The sequence below is a fragment of the Alosa sapidissima genome, chromosome 7 (assembly GCF_018492685.1).
Source record: "Alosa sapidissima isolate fAloSap1 chromosome 7, fAloSap1.pri, whole genome shotgun sequence".
NCBI lineage: Eukaryota > Metazoa > Chordata > Actinopteri > Clupeiformes > Clupeidae > Alosa > Alosa sapidissima.
Window position 1 is genome coordinate 18,975,759 of NC_055963.1, and position 20,419 is coordinate 18,996,177.

A 20,419-nucleotide genomic window follows, 5' to 3' on the forward strand; every position below is an offset into this window, starting at 1 on the left:
CTCAGCAGGAAGGGCCATAGCGTGGCATTGCCCAGGATGGACTCAATCCCAAAGATCTGCATTCAGCACAGCGCCAACACACATGTGGTGAGAGAGGGGATATGAGCTACACCATCGGTCTTATACTGTAAGGGTTCTGATCAGAGCAGAGAATAGATGTTGTTTGTGTGTATATTTGTGCAGTGAATGCTTCTGTGCATGCGTGTGTGTGTGTATGTGTATGTGTGTGTGTGTATGTGTATGTGTGTGTGTGTGTATGTGTGTGTGTGTGTGTATGTGTGTGTGTGTGTATGTGTGTGCACTGAATGCTCATTCATGCATCATTATTTATATTTGTGCGTCTGTTATTACCCATGAGGTCTCTCATTGAAAAGTAAACAAATAAAACTGAAATAAATACAAAAGGAAAAAAGAAACACTAACTAATCCTTTAACACACACACCTGTGCCACGAGGATGCCAATGACAACGCCGAGCTGATGCAGTGTGCCCAGCGCCCCCCGGAGGTCAGTGGGGGCGATCTCGCCCACGTACATGGGCACGAAGCCCGTGGAGAGGCCAGAGTAGAGCCCCACGATGAAGCGGCCGATGATGAGCATCTCCCACGAGGCGGCCAGCTTGGAGAAGCCCATGAAGGCAGCAGAGACGAAGGCCAGGATGTTGGCAATGAGCATCGAGTTCCTCCTGCGGTCAGAAAACGGGGGGAGTTAGAACACTCTCTCTTCATGTGAATAGTCTCTGAACTTGGTAAAGTCCCATGGTGCTAAGTGCACAAGCACAAGTGATGCGATCTAGGAAAACCCTTCACATGGTGATGGTGCACTCAAAAATCCTTGATTTTGGCTCCGTTTCAACCCTCTGGTGAAATTTCTGATACCTGAATTTCTGAAGATTCTGATACCATCCTGGCAACATTCTGGACACTGTCCCCTAGCAAACTCCTGGATACCATCCTCCCAAAATCTGGGATGTTGCTAGGATGGTAAAATTGCACCATGTAAAGGGTTTTCCCAGATCGCATCACATATTACACAACGAATCAAATGAGCTTTAATTAAGATATTAGTATGGCCACTACAGTATGTAAACATAATGATTATTACCTATTACCGAATGAGCTATTCACTTATTCACTTATTAACTTTGCTTAGAAACTGAAGGAAATTATTTGGCTGACATGCTACTGTAGGTATTAGATATGCCACAGTTCTAACAGGAAATTTGAGAGATAAAATTAGACAATAGGCCAGAATAGGTGTTAAGCAATGCTAGGTAAACAGATAATGGGCACATATATACAGATATAGGCACAGGCTTAATAGAGAACCACAGGTCACTGGCAGAGGTAGCGCTCTTATTTTGGAAAGTCTTTCATAACATGGCAATCGTGTGGAGCCTTTGTTTGCCTACCTGCCCAGGCGGTTGACGAACAGTCCCACGGAGAAGGAACCCACGATGCCGCCGACGGAGAAGATGGCCACCGATACGGACCAGAGGGTGGTGAGGGTGGTTGTGGGGATGGCCACTGTGTACCTGCCGATGTACGTGTCATTGAGGAAACTCTCAATGATCTACGAGGAGATGTGGAGAGACAGAGGTGGAAATGGGTCAGACCCGTCAGTGCCTGTCAATCTTCACAGGCTTACTGAGTTAAGGTGAGGTGTTGTGAAAAAGCAAAAAAAGCATAGTAAATGTAATCATTTTAAGTTAAAAGAAACACTGACTATTGCAAGTAAATGCATTAAAGCTTTTTTCTCTATTTAACATGTTGTTGTTAAATGTTTTTATGTTTTTTTAACCAACAGTATCCCTCAAATGACTTCAGGAGCCCCTTTATCAACGACACTGCCATGCCAAAAACATCCAGCAGAGGGCGTCTGACACCACAAGAGCCAACTGTATCCATGTGGCCTGCCTGCAGTGTTGACAAACACTGATGTATGACAGTAAGCCCAAACACTGACGTATGACAGTAAGCCCATTTCCAACAGGACACACTTGGTCCCAATGCTCACTCTTCACCTAATCTTGTTATCATTATCATACACATGTATGCAGCTATACATTAAAATGTAAAGCTTTAAAATGTATGCACTAAACAAGTGGTTATGATTGCATTTAGAGGGTTCTAATTTCCCCACTGCATTAATTTATGAAAGCTATGCTCACTGGACAAGACATTCACAGAGCTTAAAATCCAATGTGGACAAAAAAAAGTGCTCACTCATAATTTTGCTACATGACCTGCTTTGGCACTCTCCTTGTTGACAAGTCCGGACCTTGCCACCTCTCCCAGTTCTCTCATTCCAAAAGTTAGTCTTTCACAGTCCACTTGTCAGTACATGGTGGCGACTGCCAAGAGAGCACCCTGTTTAGAGCACCTTGAGCCAACATTAGCCCTAATCTGCATGTCCCTATTTGCAGCCGAGCTCTGGGTTGGGCTGGGCTTGTGTTGTGTTGTGTTGTGTTGTGTTGTGTTGTCCTCGCCGGCGCCTCATCTTACAGCACCTTCTCATCTCCTCTCCTTATCCCCTTACAGAACGGCCAACCTCCAGGCCGCTGATTCCCCCTGCGCCGCACTGTGCCACCCCGCACCACACTGCACCACGCCACACAACGCCACGCCACGCCGCTGGGTTTCACCTCTAACCAGCTGAGTCATGCGGCTCCAAATGCTGAGTCACGTCAAGGAGACAGACGCTCAAAGCATAACAAACACCAGACCGTCCTACAGTAGCTGTCCAGCTGCAGTGTACTCTACTAATCACAGAGAGTGTGTGTTCTATGTTCTATTAGGGACCAGCGCACGTCCTGATCATATTTACGGTGCTGCGTCCTGGCTCTTCATCAGACTAAAAACCCTATAAAAGTGATGCAGTGCATGATGAGTAGTGAATACAGGGGCTTGTGATGTCGGCTGAGTGCTTGGCAGCTAGGATTCCTAACTGGCCTTTTATGGGGCGGAAAAAAACAGGACGCTTTGTGGTGGACAGGCAGCTCAGGACCTTCTAGTAGGTGGTGTGTGTGACAGACGTGCGTCTCTATTCTTAGTCACGGAGTGGCTCATGAGCTGATGGCTACGCCACTGGGCTGCTACTAGACAGGAGGCTGCTGTTGTTTGGATGGAGTCCAGCATCTGCACGATAAATATAGACCCTTCCACACACACACACACACACACACACCTCCACTTCCTAGTTGCAGCATCTAACCGCTGGATGTGTGTGTGAGTGTGTGTGTGTGTGTGTGTGTGTGTGTGTGTGTGTGTGTGTGTGTGTGTGTGTCTGTATGTGTGTGTGTTTGAGAGTGTATGATGTGTGTGTGTTTGTGTGTGTGTGTGTGTGTGTGTGTGTGTGTGTGTGTGTGTGTGTGTGTGTGTGTGTGAGAGTGAGTGTGTCTCTGTCTCTGTGTGTGTACGTATTTGAGGGTTTGGGAGACAGAGTGTGTGTGTGTGTGTGTGTGTGTGTGTGTGTGTGTGTGTTCACTCACCTTCTGAGGGGCATTGATGACTCCAGTATTGTAACCAAACTGCAAGGAGCCAATGACAGCCGTCCCCACGGCCAGCATCAGCTGGAACGTCACCTGCTGCAATGCAAAACAACAACAAAACCAACATAAATAAAAACACACTGAAAAAGCACTTCCACAACAAACTCCAGCTGATTAGTAATCGGTAGGATGTCATCCACAGTGAAAGTGTTGTGAATCAGAATCATTTCTGTAAAGGTACATACTGTGTACTTCTTATGGTCATTTGTGATTTTTGTACCCATGTGTACCCTGTGTCTGGTCTGTATGCAGTGTATCCATTGTTTATCCTTGAATGATTAGAATTCAGTAGGCACTGTCTAGGGACCTTTTGGCTTATCCTCAGGTGTGACTCTCTATTGTATAGACTATAGCCAATAAACATGTCACAGACTGTTTTTTCTTACATATCTTGTTACGGATTACATCTTGACATAGATTGCAACTGCATGTGACATCTGTTTGTCTTACTTATCAAGTCATAGATTACAATGACTTCACCACTGCACGAGTGCATAACACACTGTGTGCACATACCAAAATCTGCAACATTCCACTGATATGGCTAACCTTGATTTACATCTATCTAATGCTGTGTTCTATGTTCTATGCAAAGTCTTGATTTACATCTATCTAATGCTGTGTTCTATGTTCTATGCAAAGTCTTGATTTACATCTATCTAATGCTGTGTTCTATGTTCTATGCAAAGTCTTGATTTACATCTATCTAATGCTGTGTTCTATGTTCTATGCAAAGTCTTGATTTACATCTATCTAATGCTGTGTTCTATGTTCTATGCAAAGTCTTGATGCAGAAAAAGCAGAAAGCAGAAAATCTGGTTATGCAGAAAAAGCTTTGGTAATACTACACCAGACCATACTGGCAACAAGGTAAGAATGCCTTTCTCTTCAAGAGCTACAAGTAAGCTACTTTGCGCAAAGAAAAACAAAAACAAGTATAGTATAGTATATAAGTATATATACTTTTTTGATCCCGTGAGGGAAATTTGGTCTCTGCATTTAACCCAATCGGTGAATTAGTGAAACACACTGCACACAGTGAACACACAGTGAGGTGAAGCACACACTAATCCCGGTGCAGTGAGCTGCCTGCTTCAACGGCGGCGCTCGGGGAGCAGTGAGGGGTTAGGTGCCTTGCTCAAGGGCACTTCAGCCGCGGCCCACTGATCGGGGCTCGAACCGGCAACCCAATAATGACAACATATGGACAGGTTTAATCGACCAGATGATATAGATTAATACAAATTGCATTAAGGCCCAGAGGAAACCAGTGGTCAACTTAGCAACAGCAGTAAATCTTGTTAAGGGACAATGGTGCATCTGAATTTGAACACGTACACACAGCTCCACCTCGTGATCACCCAACGCTTGTGCAGGAACGCATGCTCTCAACTGCAACACATGGGCCAACATGCCTCTCTCTCTCTCTCTCCCTCTCTCCCTCTTTCACCCCCTTTCTATCTATCTCTCTCTCTTTCTCTCCCTCTCTCTTTCTCTCCGACACTCTCTCTCTCATGAAAAAGACAAAGCCAGCTGAAGCACTGCCATTAAGAGAGAGCATAGGAACCCTGGAGTGCAGCGAGCGTAATCTTGTTAAAGGTAAAAGGGAGCATCTGTACCTGTACACGTACTGTACACTGACTTTAAGGCTAAGATGCCATTAGTTATTCCCACTCCAATCCACTCGCCTGCAAACACTAAGCCTTTACATAACAGTGTTTCTCAATGACTTCTCAATGACTATGTTTTGATGTGCAATGTGGAAAGGGGATGCCATGGGATAGTAGTAACTTGGAAAGTGTTGGTGGCTGGTAATGTCAGACACTGTGATGGGATACAAATGACTGACTTTACTTCAACAGTACGATATGACACAGCCTTCCTAGACCCTATTGGTTTGTACGTTTGAACATAACCTCTTTAAAAACAATAAATGACATCAACGATTAACATCAACAGCAGTCCAAGCAAATCACTAACTCCTGTAATTTGTCAACACCAAATGGAATGAACTCAGCAATCAATCTGAAAGATAAATGTAAACACGAGACATCCACGAGACATCATCTTATCTCTAAAGCCATTACATCTGTTACATCATTGGCCTTTTAATAGTGCTTTAATCTTGTTCCAACCTGCTTGATGATACTTTTCAGGCCTATACTCCAACACACACATACACACACACACACACACACACACACACATATAGAGACACATGCACATGCAATGCACATATACATACATTGTACACATATTGTAAAATCAGGCTGAAAGACTAATCGAAAGTGAAGTGAAATCGCAATTTCAACTAATGCAAATAGCAAATCACAAATGTTGCAATTAATTGTGCAACTAGCGACTAGTGTCACATATGTATTTGTTTAATTAATGTCATCTTTATGTGACATGCTCATCAATCAGAGGTACTGCATTACACATGCAAACTAATCAGGTGTGGCCCTTGATATATCACAAATCAAATCACAATCGGTTTACGTTAAGCTCTACTGTAAACCAAGAAACACACACACACACACACACACACACACACAGCTCTATAGGTCATGTGAACCCCGGCTGAGATGAATGATCCATGATTCCATGAGTCATACTTATGATTTGGTCTCATTGTTAACATTTTCTCACAGGACAGCTCCAGTGAGTCCAGGTGCATGTACTCTGGAGCAATGACTGTGGCCTGCAGAGGTCAGGGAGTGCATGGCTGACCGCCTCACTACGGGCACAGCAAGACACAAAACTCTAAGGCCACAGAAACCAAATCACATCCCTTGGCTAAGGGACAGCTACTTAGACCTTACTGCCCTGTAACTACCCTAGGCAGATGGGTCAGGCCCTTGGGTCGTGGATCTGCTCGAAGTTTCTTCCTATATGTATCTCCAATTCTAGGGAGTTTTTCATCGCCCCTGTTACTCATGGGCTCTCTCTGAATGTTTTAACACTCGTAAGCGCCATGAGACATGGGTCATGTTTTGGCGCTCTATAAGTGAAATTAAATTGAAATTGAAAATTGAAATTATCCCTCTTATCTTTTGCCACAATCAATATCAGTGAGCCATTGCTTTGTATGCTTGTTATATCATAACCATATGGTATACATTAACCTGTAATAAATACATGCTGTTATGAATATTTTTGTTTGTTTTAGTCTATATTTTGTTGTCTTTCTGTATAACATTCATGGACTGTTGCTGAATATTGTAAAACAAAGGTTATAGCAAAGCAAAGTTTAAGCAAAGGGGGAAAAATAAACCAAAAGCTCAGTTTGCAAGTCCTCAAAGAGCTCAGTTTGCAAGTCCTGAAATGTAAACAAGAATTCATAAAGGCAGCTTTATAGGTGAAACTACAGCTGAGACATATCAATGGGTATACATAACCGAGCATCTTAGACAGGGACAGATGTGTTCACTCTCCACATTGACAACTTCAGACCAACTCCACACCTTTTACTTTTTTTAAATCAGTGGAATGTCACCTTCCTGGGAACATGGGTCACCAAAAGAATGTCTGGATTAGGTGCAAAAATACAGTTTTTGTTTTTAGAACTCGTACTTTTAGTAGTTTTAGGCTTGTGGATATTTTTTTTTTATGTGAGTAAGACTGTGAGTGAGTATTAATAGCATGCCTTGACAGTGTGATCATTCAGGTTTGGTGAGACTGATCTGTTGTCCTTCCCGTGAGTAATTTAGCCTAACCATCATGAAAACAACTTGTGTTTATCTGTTTATATAGGCTACATAGAATGGCTGAAATCTAAAAATGTTGCATGTATACATGTAGAGTAGGCCTAGTACGCCTACATAAATGAAAATCTTAGGAACCCCGATGATTTGCTCGTGATCAGACAGCTGTCAATCTATCTGATGACTTATCGTGCCAGGACTTGTGGATTCGAGTTAAAAAGTAAATAAAGGGTTTGGGCTTTGAAAGAACAGATCTATAATTGTTGTGTTGTTGACACGTCAGTATATCACTAGGCTAGACTACTTGAGAAACTACACTGAAAAGATGGCAACAAACTGAAACTATCTGATAGGGCTACCATTTCCGACAGAAACCGAAAAACACTTCTCATCATTTCCACGTTTTACCTACACTGCCTGAGACCACATGTCGCCAATACAAAAACAAGTTCCTTATAATTTAAAGTAGCCTCCTCGTAAGACACTCTTTCAAAACGTAACCAAATGACTATCAAAGTCTCGTATTAGTTAAAAAGTATTTAAAAAAAGTATAACAAAGTAACGTAAATTGTGTTGAGAGTCTGAGAGACAGACCCCATGGTTCTGATAAAGGTTAAGTGTTAGGCTAAAGCAGGCTACGACTTCACATTTGTTTTACAGATAATGTTAGCCATACAGTAGCAATATTTTTAACTCTCCAGCAAAACCCTTGTGGCACTACAGAATTATTAATGAGTGAACGGGGCGACGACACTTCGCCATAACGACCCACATGGTCTGCCGGCAACGCACAGAGACGTCAGAAACCTAAATATTTCCTTCATACTAGTGAGTTAACCCTTACCTTGTCAGAATTCATGGTAGCGGGGAAAAAAAAGTTCGGGAAGTACAGTGAAGCGCGGAGATATTCTTCTTGTTTACCAGTAGCACAACAAAGACAAAAGCGGCTTTCTTTTAAACAAATCCACCAAACTGGTTACAGCACCTTGCCATAGGCTATATGTTCAAACTTCAGGGATAGGAAGTATTTGATATCAATAAATCAACGTTTCATTGTCATTAAAAAAAAAAGTTACTCTATCTTATGGTCTTCGCCATCAAGGCTACGGGACAGGTCCTTCTTCTCATTTAGCCTACTCCACGTACATACTCCCTGTGCAGCTAAACCTGTAAATATATTAATCTGCGAGGACTGTGATGCGATTGGTTGGCTGGCTGTGCTACTTGCAGGGATGTGCAGGCGGGCGCGTAAGCACATGCGCTGCGATTGGTTGTTAATGCCACCAACGCCCGGGTAATGCGCGCGTCAACGACATAGTAAAAAATCATGTGCTCTTGCACTTAATCATTAGACCTGTACATTAGAATATTACATCTTCACAACTTTGATTACCATGAAAGTAGCATCATTATTAATATAACAGATTGGAATTGGAATCGAAATAGAATAGAATAGAATAGAACAGAATAGAATAGAATAAAAAAACATTGTTGGTGATGTGTCAAATAGACAATTTTATTTATCACAGATGAATACACACAAGTAGACTAGCAGCACACACTCAGTAACACAGCCTACATAACGTTCAGTTTACTTTAACTAAGGCTATAGCATCAAAGCCTGTGAGGTTGTGAAGTAAAAACTTGTGAGACTGAGGAAAACCCTTGAGAAATACTTCAGCCATCAGCACATGACCAAACAATGCAAAGATGTAAAAATCAGCAGAGTGCATGTATTTACCGCATGTCTGTCTTAATCATAAGATAATGAAGAAGTGTCATAATGGATGCTATTTCCAACTATGCTGTGTCTCTAAGATAGTGTCATTATTGTAGCCTTCTCGCCTTTTCACCGTTGTACAGTTTGAATCTAGTTTCCTTTAAGTCAGACAATAATAAATGCTGCAGGAGTAAGAGTGATACAAGGATGGCATGAATATCAGAATGTATAGGTATCAAAGGAGGAACAATGCATTTGTACTCCTTCTTTATTAAAAAACTAATTTATTACATAGCCTATGTGAGGAGGTGTTCCAAAATGGTATCTGGGGGTTTTGATTCTGTTGCCACTTTGTTTGTCGCTTTTTGTTTTGGGCAGCAGGGAAGAGTCCGGTGAAGTGAATGTAAAATAAACTTTGGTAAGGTGCAGGAAAAAGCCTTGTGCGTGGCAAGGCCTGACATGAGAGAAAAGAAAATAGGTGCGATTGCAGCCGAGCTGGGCCCTTTCAGATAAAAATCGACGCTCTTTGAAATGGCCACCACCAACAAAAACAGACAAATGGCGAGACAAAGCCTGGGAGGATGCTTGGTGGGGTTCACATTGTTCAGAGGTTCTAAAAAAAATGTGTTCATAGATCCGTCAACAGGAGTTTGAGGAACAACCTGGTGGCTAGATTTATGGAAAATAGGAAAACGAAGAAAACTGATTCTTATAGATTTTTGGGAAGGTAATCATGCTCCCTTCAAAACTGAACTCTCTGTGTGTGTGTGTGTGTGTGTGTGTGTTAAGCTATGCCATATTTTGTGCGGGTGAGGGATATTTGAGGGTGAATCTAACTTGACATTGAGTGATGTAAGCACTGCTAAAAGTTGGAATTGACATATCTGGTAAAATGTTGCAATATGAAACGAAGTTCACGTCTCTGATGTCTGCTTTCTTTGTTATTTTAGATCGGGTGGTGTTAACATACAATTTGATGGAATATGCAACCACCCTACCTTGGACTTTTAACTTAAATGACACTTCATTTCTCCAGTACAGTTGCTCTTGATTGATCTACTATTTTTGAGACTTCACTCTTCCTGTAAGGGAGATACTATTTTTCCACCCCACACTTCAGGGTGACACACACACACACACATACACACCAGATGTGGATTTATTATAAATGGCTCCCAGTAAACAAGAATGATAGGCACAAGAGCATAACTGCTGAGGTGGCGATGTACACTTGTTTCCTCCTCAGCAGAGGTGATAATGGCCACTGCAGGGTGGTAAGGTCAGCAGTCTGAGATACAAGTCACTGGTATAAAGCTATTTCAAAACATCACTGACATTAAAGATGCAGTAAACAAACGTGAACCAAGCCTCCTATTCAAAGCATTTCAGTTGAGGTTAGTTGAGATAGGGCAAGAAACAGCTATCCTGGCATTGTGTGTATGAGATATAGATAGCAGTGGCATGCCTGATGCAAGGTCATGGCGTTATGATAATTGGCCTAAGAGATTGTCTGTCATGACCTAAGCAGGCTGTTACAGATGACCCTGATCTGTGTGGTCGTCCTTAAAAAATGTTGACAAATGGTCAATATTTGGTCAATACAACAAAGTTAACCTAAGATCATTCCCAGGGGTGGACAGTAACTAAGTACATTTATTTTACTGTACTTAAGTATGATTTTTGAGTATCTGTACTTTACTTCAACTTAAGTAAAAATCTGATTTAGCAACTGTCACTTGTACAGGCTCTGTGCACTAGTTTACTTGAAGTCGGTAAATCAGTTTCCTGTTCGTTGACGTTGCTGTTAACAAGCACCTGAAAAGAAGTAATTCAGTTGTACCAAAACGTGTGCTCACCAAAAATCTTTCCCTTTTTATTTTGTGCAGCCACACAAGTAGGTTGGCGTTTTTAAAGAACGCCAACCTACTTGTGAACATGAAACGGTGGAAGCTAAAATCGACTTGAAGCCTTAGAGCTGCCCATGGACATTAAGACTTTTGTACATTGTTTCTTACATATTGGTACAACTAAAGCACTTATCTTCAGGTGCTTGTTGACAGCCATGTCAACAAACAGGAAACTGGTTTGCCGACTTAAAGTAAGCTTGCGCACAGAGTAATATTTGACAAGGTGTATCTATACTTTCACTTAAATAAAGGAATAGTTCGTCCACCTCTGACCATTCCAAATTGGCTTACACAACATCAATCCTGTGTATGCCCTGCCTATAATGGCCTGACAACGTCTTGGTGAAGAATAACTCCATCTTATACTGATGAGTTCTAAGAAATAACTTGGTAAAGGAATAGGTACTTATTTACGTTCATGCCCAGCAATGTTGTTGCACTCCAAGGACTGTTTTCTCATTAAATCCCAGAATATTTTGTTGGAGAGGGTAGGAAAAATGTAGGGCACTCGGCATTGGGGTGGTGCTCCAGTTGCACTCTCAGTCTCACAGAAGGAATTTTATAGGACATAACTGGAAACATGATCGTGCTGAGGTCGACAGGTAGTGACAAAGCAATTCTTCAGTGACCTCAGTCGAAAGGTCCTTTGGACAAAATGATTGATCACAGCAACTTTCCTTTACGCCAAGAGATACAAAAATTATATATTTTTAAAAAGGTACATAATATGAGTGAAATACTTTTGTGTGTTGTGAAAATTATTATAAATCTCTCATTCAGTTGAATGCCACTGAAAAGAAAATAATTTATCGTTGTATCATTGTGAACATTAACTTTTCTATGATTATGCTTTCCTTTTAATCAAGCTCTAGTGTCCAAATATTTGTTTTGCACATACCTTTATGTGTTTCAACAATGTGCTAAGGATGAGGTAATTTTGCTGTTACACAAACTATCCTTGAAGAAACATACACAGCCTACCCTATCCACTGTTTCCCCACATGACGGCACAGGTGAGATATCCTCTTAATCTGAGCCATTCGCTGCCTACAGTACAGCGTCCACGTACTGTATCTGTCTGAGAGGACCTGCTATTTATAAATGGGCCCTCAGCAAAGAGCACAGATGCTGTTGCTGGGGCTACTGTGCCAACACACGTTCTTCGTTCAGATGACGATTGCTTAATTCATGAACACTTTCATTATTCAGATATAGTAGAATGCAGTAGGGCAGTGGCAAAGCCAATATAATGCAGAACAGCTATATCAACAAACATAACAGCAGCAACCACAGTAACATGGGCTAGGCACACACATTATTTCTTACAGTATTTCCCGTGTCTAAAAGCTAGAGAATAACATCTGCCACTCTGGCAGAAGACGCCAGAGAGCCCAACTCAATTCCTATAACACAACTGGATCATGTTTCATATATCAAAGTATGTCAGCCTTGATGTGTCCTCGTCACATCTCTCTTTAGCAGTCACTTCAGCAATATCTTAACACATGTCTGCTGTCATGTGATTTGACTGTAATGCAAATCGTGATATACTGCCTGTGACTGATGCCTGACAGGACTCTCCTCTCCTTCCCCCCCCCCCCCCTCTCTCTCTCTCTCTCTCTCCTCTCCTTCCCTCTCTTGAGTACAGACAAGGACAGGGAAGAGGGTAATCCTGAGGATCACGTGAGCTGTGCAGCAGTGTCTAACTGAACGTAGGCAGCTTCCAGAGCCCTACCACCCCCCCTCCCCTACCCTCCCACACACACACACGCCCACATGACTCACCTTCACACAAGAAGAGCACAAATCCTCTTTCATCTCACTCTTCCTCCCTAGCTATTGGCCTCCTGTTCACTTTTCCGTTCTCTCTCTCTCTCTCTCTCTCTCTCTCTTTTTCTTTGTCTCTCTCCCCCTCTCTTTCTCTTACTCCCCCTCCTCAGGACTCGGGCAGGACAGACACAGGTTTCATCTTCAATCCTCATGACACATACAGTATTGCATGGTGCAATCTAAGATCCATCTGCTGTGGAGGGCCAGTGTAATTTGGCTTCCTCATATAATATTCGGTGGTTAACTCAAATGTCGGGGTCTAGATCTTTGGAAGAGAAACTACTACAGATTGTGAAGCATAGATGCCCAGTACTGTATGCAGGGGCGTAGCACAAGATCCTGGGCCCTATGGCAGTCCTGATGAGCCCCCATAATAAATATAATAAAATATATCCCAGACTTTTCAAGGGCCCTCCCTCCCCCTAGTAATCAGTACTGGTTTTACCCTCAGTCCGACGCCCCTGACTGGATGAACTATCTCAGTCTTTGTTCTGATTGGATGAATGGTGTACTTTTCTCTTCCTATTCCATACTAAAGCTTTCTTTAGCTTTTGCACCTAATCTGACGGAAAGCCTAGAAGGAACTGAACATGTCATAGTGTGTGCTGTGACAACATGGAGGAAGTAAGGAATAGACCAGCACCTCAAATGGACTTTTTTTACTTTTGAATGTTCTTCAGTGTGCACTGGTGGTTTTCAGCATGCACTTGCTATATGATCAAATGCAAACGGGATATTGTGGGTATTTCAATTGAAGAGTAGAGAATAGAATGTATTTGTTTATCATTTGTCAACAGGGGATACTCCTGTCTGAGATAGAGAGGATTTCAAAGCCGTCTAATGCAGTCTCGGTGCAATCTCTTCTCGACCTGCGTTGGGTCACACAGTTCAGAGAACTCGCTTGGCCACCGGAAAGAGCTGTGTAGAACGCCAGCATGTAGCAAGAACACACCCACACACCACTTCTCTCTCTCTCTCTCTCTCTCTCTCTCTCTCTCTCTCTTTTATTCTTTCAATCGCTCACTGAACTCTCTCTCTCTCTGTCACCACAGGGCCTGGTCATCAGTCCATCAGGGCCCTTACTTCATTGTCAATTAGGCTCATGGACCGCCATGAAAAGAGACGTTCTTGTGGTCCGATAGAGACGTTCTTGTGGTCTGATAGAGACTTTAACACCAACAAAGAGGCTGACATCAGCACATCCCTTGTTCCGGGGCATCGGGCAGAAACTTGGAAGGAGGTCGCCCTTCCGACGGCCAGGCCAAGGGTCCCTCCCTGCACTGCCCGATTCCCCCGCACCAATTAGAGCTTCTGCCCCTTTGAAGAAGAGAAGCGAGAGATCGGGAGAGCGAAGATAGAGAAAGTGTAGAACACAAACATGGTCAATAAAGAGGCCCATTACCACTCGATGCATGAGAGGGCTGGAACAATAGACGCAGTGGTGCAGGAGGCGGTGGGAGGTTTTGGACGCAGAACACCGCAGCCCCTTTGTGTGCGTGTCCCCGCAGCGATCATCACCGGCCGCCCCAGTGACATAATAGTGGCATGACAGTCTGTGCCGGTCAGCGTTCGCATGGCCACACTATAGACCCTTTCAACAGTAGAAATAATCGTGCGTTTCCGGTGGGACAGAAAACAATGCTGAGCTGATGATAACAAACAAAAAAGTTAAAAAAAAAAAAAAAGTTTTAATGTCGACGTTTTGTAGAGCATTATGCTAAGGTCCGGAAATTCTCTAGTAACAGATTGAAAGGGTCTATAATGGTCAGAATGCATGTGCACATGAGAGTGAGGACCTGGTCAGCCTGTGTCCAGAGGATCGGTACCCTGTATGGTACACCATCTGATGCACACTTTCCGCTCTCTATAATTAGTGGTACTTTCAGCAGCTTTTGCCATCTGCTAATGATGAGAATCAGCTTTTTAAGCATTTGGCCAGATAGTCTTGTGCTGTGACTGGTGAAAACCAACCATAACATTCTCCCAGAAAGCACTTGGGATAATGTAGCAATGCTCAGCATTTATGTCTTTGCATGCTACCAATATTATGCATAACTGTACTTAAGTGTACTGAAATCATAAAAACAATAAAGTATTAGAAAAAACACTATCTGATACATGCTCTGTAGGTGGATAGTCATTATCTCCGTGGCATTCAGCTTTTGCTCTATATCTACTCCGTAGTTCATTCACCCCTACTGCCTTATTAAGTCCACTCCCCTGATTTCAATATTTAATGTCCAGTCTCCTAAACCAATTCCACTACTTCAATCCTGAAGCTAATAAAAAAATTTTATGCTGGCCCAGTCATATAATATGTCCCAGTGTCTATCCCAGCTGACACCCTTTAGAATATCCACTTCAAAGATGGAACCAGAGAAAAAATCATGTCAACACTTTTGGCTGTTCCACCTTTTATAATAAAGTCATTCATGTCCAGCAGTTAGACGTCTATGGGCCGGTTAACATTTGCTTTTAGAATGTGTTTTGGGTCAGTTGACGGCTGGTCAGAGACATCACTGTTTACATATGTCTCCAAGGAGACCAGAGACGTTGCTGACCACTTTTGTTAAGATTCAGTTGCTATCTAAGTCACATTCATTAGAACTCCCATTATTTTGGACGCATCAGAATGCATTAGCTTGTACAGTACAAAATATATGCGGTCAAATGCATCCCAGACCATCTCGGCATGTGGTCTGAATGATCGGATCAGGATGCATCTGGGTGGCCATTTACAATTGTATTTAGAACTGACCATTCGTGATCTGATCAGCCAAGACACATTTATCAGACAGTGTCACCTAATGTTATCTGAGAATTTTTCCAGTGCACAAACAACCACATAAAATAACTGCTCTGACCTTTGTCTGATAGTATTGCTCTATTGGCATCATTGGGATTCCAACAGCAGCCACACAAACTCTCTATCAATAATATATGGCCACGTCTTTCTTTTTCTGTTCAGTAGTCCTAGTCGTAGTCCTATTTTAAGCAGTTACATTTTACCCCAATGGATTATTGCGATTGGAAAACGTGACCTACATTTAATCCAGCATTTGGCCTATATGTGTGCTTTAGTTGTCACTTGCCTGGACTCATGACAAAAAGCTACTTGGGAGAAAACATTTCCATTCTTTGATGGTCTTTCCTTGGTAAATGGCAAATAAATAGATTTTCTGCCAAGTCAAACCAGTCCAAGGAAGCATCGCTACTCTAGGGAGAAGCTCCTCCCAGACCCACCATTGTTCCCAGGTAGGGAGCAAGACTCTCTCATCTGGCTTTGGTCTCGGGAAAGAGCTGAGCGAAAAAAACAGCTAGTGCAATATGGGGACCATCAGGATTAAAAGGTCCAGGAAATTCAGAAGAGGAACCTAGAGGCCAGTGTTGAAGAGTGCTGGGCCATTAGATAGGCCTGCTGTATTACTGCCACAAGCAGGACACTTAATTAAGCTCATCTGCAGTGCTTCAAATGGGTTGTCCAGTCTCTGTTTCCAGACAAATGCCCAAAATACAATCCATTTTTGTGGCAAACATAAGCAAGGCTTCCTCAGACTGCAAATGCTGTGTTGAGAGAGGTCCACAGGTGAGACAGAATGCTAACGCCCTCTAGTGGATGACATTGAGTATTACATCAAGTATTACCACATGGCCCAGGCTTTTTCCATTTATCCCCCAACAGCCAACCACTCTGCCACTATAGATAAGTGAAACTATAAGCAACACTGGAAACAGACAACAAAAAGCACGGTCCACTGACTGGTCATTGTGGCAGAACTGACAACTTGAAGTGAACATGGGTGACTAGCTCTTTCCTAAGAGCGTGCCTCCCTCAGGTTTGTATAGGTAAATCTATAAGCCAGTTCAATAACATCCGAGGGCCTGAGCTGTCAGCATTATAGGCAGACCCAAAGTATCCAACCATGCTGGACCCCGCCGAGACTGTCGCATATTTGTGACTTTCCCAGGGCCAGAGAGCTGACCTTTGACTCTACGACGCAACCCTGTGAAAACATGGACTAATCACACCGTAATCTCCCTCCAACCTATAATGAGTCAGTTAGCAAACTTCTTGCTTGGAAACAGCTGATACATTTAAGGTTGGTTTGTTAACTTCGGTTGGGGGAGGGGGGGGGTGTTATCATCAGGGTTAACATCACAGTTCCTGAGAGACATCTCTACCTTTCAATACAAGTAATCTGTTTCAGTAGATGTTGCACTAATACACTGCATACTACAGATTCTGCAGCTGTTGAATGTAAGGCAACTGAGGTTACACAAGACAGGTATTCATGTTCCTGGTACTTTAGATGACACTATCATCCCAAGTCTCCCGGAAGTTCCGGGAGTCTACCGCATACTGACAGAAGCTCCCTGATGCCCGCAAATTAGATAAAATTTCCCGGAATCTAGAGCGAGCGAGCAAGAGCGCGCACGCGAGACCGAAACTTCGAATCGCGTGTGCACCACGCGCATCATGACGGAGAGGGAGAGAGAGGTGGTGCGTGTGTGCCTGTTCATGAAGCATATAAGACAGAGACAGAGAGCATCTTGGTTGGCCTGTTTTGCCAAATCAACCAATCAGTTTTTAATGTAGGCGGGCTTTTATCTATTTTTTCTATTTCCCCCCGATGTAAATTCAGTGTATCAGGGACAGGAGCGTCATGGCAGAGGCAGAGTGCCCCCAAAAAGGAACACTTAAGACCCATTTCACATCAGACTACACGAAAGTGTACCCTTGTCTCATAAGAGTAGAACATAATGATAAGTCTTGCAAGCCGCACTGACCGACTTAAGCATTGCCCATTAATGCAAGACATGTTGAGGTGAGTTTTCATGTGCATATTATTCAGGTCTATACTAAATGGCTAGTTGCCAAGGCTACATGAAAAGAGCAAACTATCAAAATCTACCTATTTTATTATCACAATTTCTATCAATAGGCCTTCTGTATTTGGTGTGCTGACTAGAGACAATTAATGAAAAAAACAAGTCCCCCCTCCCCTTTGCCCTTTTCGAAATGCACAGAGACGTGTACTGACATACAGTCAAGGCTAGGTAGGCTGTAGCATTCAGACTGAACTCCTATACACTTACTGCATGCTAAATAAATTGTTATACAGTATAATATTATTTCATTATACTGTACATAGTCTGTCTGTAAGATTTCATATTTCTTACTTTTTATGGTGATTAGGCCATTCTGACATACTTTCTTTATTGTGATTTAATATAACTTTTATTAAGTTATAACTTTATAGACTTCAAACATAATTATTCCTTCTGGAGTTAACAATGAACTTAGATAGGAATTGAATAGTGATTGTGTTGCCAATGAGGGAACACCCAGTGATGCCCTTGGTACCATCAAATGGTAGCCTATAGCAATGTGGTCAGGATACACACTGGTATACCGTGGTCCATCTTACCGGTGACCGTTGTGGACGGAATTTATTTAATTTACCTCTTTTTTACCACTACACCCCTGCTGAGTACTAATGCAGCACACATGCGCGCGCGCACACGCGCACGCACGCACGCACACACACACACGCACACACACACACACACACACACTCAAGGGCTACAGAACAGAAGAAACAAGTCAGATATCCTATCCATGAGTTAACCCATAGCTCATTCTCTTTTCCCAAGTATTGCAATGTCATCACACCTTAAACTCATAAATGTTCACCACATCATTAGCATGTGCATACAGTACTGTGATCAGGTTCTGTAAATCTAAACTAGCGAGCCCAGGGGGTCCTAAGCCAACCCCAGAGTGGAAAGTGAACCACAAGAGGGATTATTGTTTCCATGTGAAAGTGCTCAGCTAGCCTCCTGTGAATTAGCACAAGTACAACCACTTAACAGCCAACAGGAACTGGCTTCTCTGGGTCATCAGCTCCTGTACTACCGCTTGTGCATGCAAAAACAGCAAAGCGACACAGTTCGAAAAATAACAGTTTTATAAAAATCAAACTACTGGTGATAACATGACGAAAGTGAGTTTGAATTAAGTTCTCATTGAAATTTAGACTGTTACATTAGTGCTGAACCATTTTCAGCAACTGTAAGGCTTGATATGAACTACTACAAAATGCAAGGCAACCGGTTTTCATTCCAGCCAGAGGCCATTTATCAGCAGGATGGGGCATTTCAACCCACTGCACATAGATACTGTTTATGCTGAGACAACATTTGATTTCTCCTTGTACTGACCTGGGCTACCTTGTTGTTTACTGATAAACAAAATACAAAACTCTCCTTCATCTCATTTTTACAACATTATACAGCAAATGGTCTCCAATTACTGCAGTTTCAAACCAGCACGCAATATTCAACAACACCTCTAATTGTTGTTCCCTAAGGTCACAGTGCATGTGACATGGCCATAGCATTTCATCATGAAATGAGAATCTTTCCCAAACTGGTGAGTTAACTTTAGATGAAAAGTATAATGGGGAAGGGATTTGATGATCATTAGACAAATATCCACAGAGGGTCACTTGCATTGGCAGGATAGAGTGACTATAACCATTGTCATGCTCTCATTTATGAAGTAGCCCTGTAGCCTATTACTGTAAGTTGTAAGAGTGGAGACAAAGTCCAGATATAGAGATATGGCCACCAAATGTCTGGATTATAGAGCACATATTAAGCACAATTTTAGTCATCAGCTACATGTAGCCTACGTGCAGAGCTATACAGTAATCAGATTAGATCTAGAGCCCAGCATCAACTAGATAACGTGCACAGCATCAACTCTGATGGTACCTCAGTACCTCCAGATGGGAAGGATAATGGGTTTGTGTTTTGAATGAATAACACAATGCAAACTTTTTAACTTGTAGGACTGAACTAGCAACTCTTTCAGTTACTTTGTGTCTGTGAAAGAGTGAAAGAGTGGTAAAACTTGTATCAGATAACTGTTCCAAAAGCCCAAAAGTGCTATATCATTGTCCTTCCCCCTCTAGTTTCTCTCTTTCTCCATCTATGCCCCCCCCCTCTCTCTCTGACTCTCTTCCTACTCTTCCCTATACATTAAATGCATAAAATGATATACATGCTTTGGATTTGTCTATACATCAGTACCACAGCCATCATAAGGGCTAGAGATTCTGTAGGTCATTTCCTCTTCCAAAGCCTCCTATGCAGTTCCTCCTGAGTCATCCAGAGATGAGAGTGCAGGCAGGGTGAAACAGAGGTGAAGGAGAAAGACTCCTGCCCCCCCCCCCCCCCCCCCCCCCCCACACTTACCTTTCCTCCCGTCGGTGCCCTCACCAGGCTGGTGGTCTCCGAGGGGGCGTCCTGTTTGGGAGGGGAGTTCCCTGGGGGTGCCGTATCTGTACTGCTCATGTTCCTGCTGCTGCTGCTACTGCTGCTAGTGCTAGTGGTGCTGCTGTGTTGTAGCAGGACTCAGGGACACAGTGTGTGCGAGAGAGAGGACAGCTGCCTGATTCAGATTATTTGGAGCCTGAGGCAACCCCCCTCCCCCTACACACACACACACACACACACACACAGACTCATACAAAGGGCCGTACCTCCGCACCTACTTTGTCTATCAGCGGCTCTGCCTCCCTCCCTCCCCTGTGCTACCTGCCTCCTGTCCTCATCCCATTCGCCCAGAGCAGCTCCACACCTGCCTCTTGTTACCTCTCATCACCTGGCTAAAGCCAATGATGCAGGACCTGTCAACACAAACT

At 43.0% G+C, this 20,419-nt stretch overlaps 1 protein-coding gene across 1 annotated transcript in view; it reads right to left on the reverse strand.

Annotated features, from left to right (window-relative positions):
• Positions 1–20,104, reverse strand: part of LOC121714018 (solute carrier family 2, facilitated glucose transporter member 1-like) — a 27,428-nt gene extending 7,324 nt beyond the window's left edge. Inside the window, 5 exon segments of the mRNA XM_042099144.1 lie at positions 1–56; positions 444–684; positions 1,411–1,571; positions 3,490–3,585; positions 19,971–20,104. The exon segment at positions 1–56 is cut by the window's left edge and continues 107 nt beyond it. Coding sequence (XP_041955078.1) covers positions 1–56; positions 444–684; positions 1,411–1,571; positions 3,490–3,585; positions 19,971–20,069 — 653 coding nt within the window. The 5' untranslated portion in view covers positions 20,070–20,104.
• Positions 20,105–20,419: the final 315 nt, after the last annotated feature.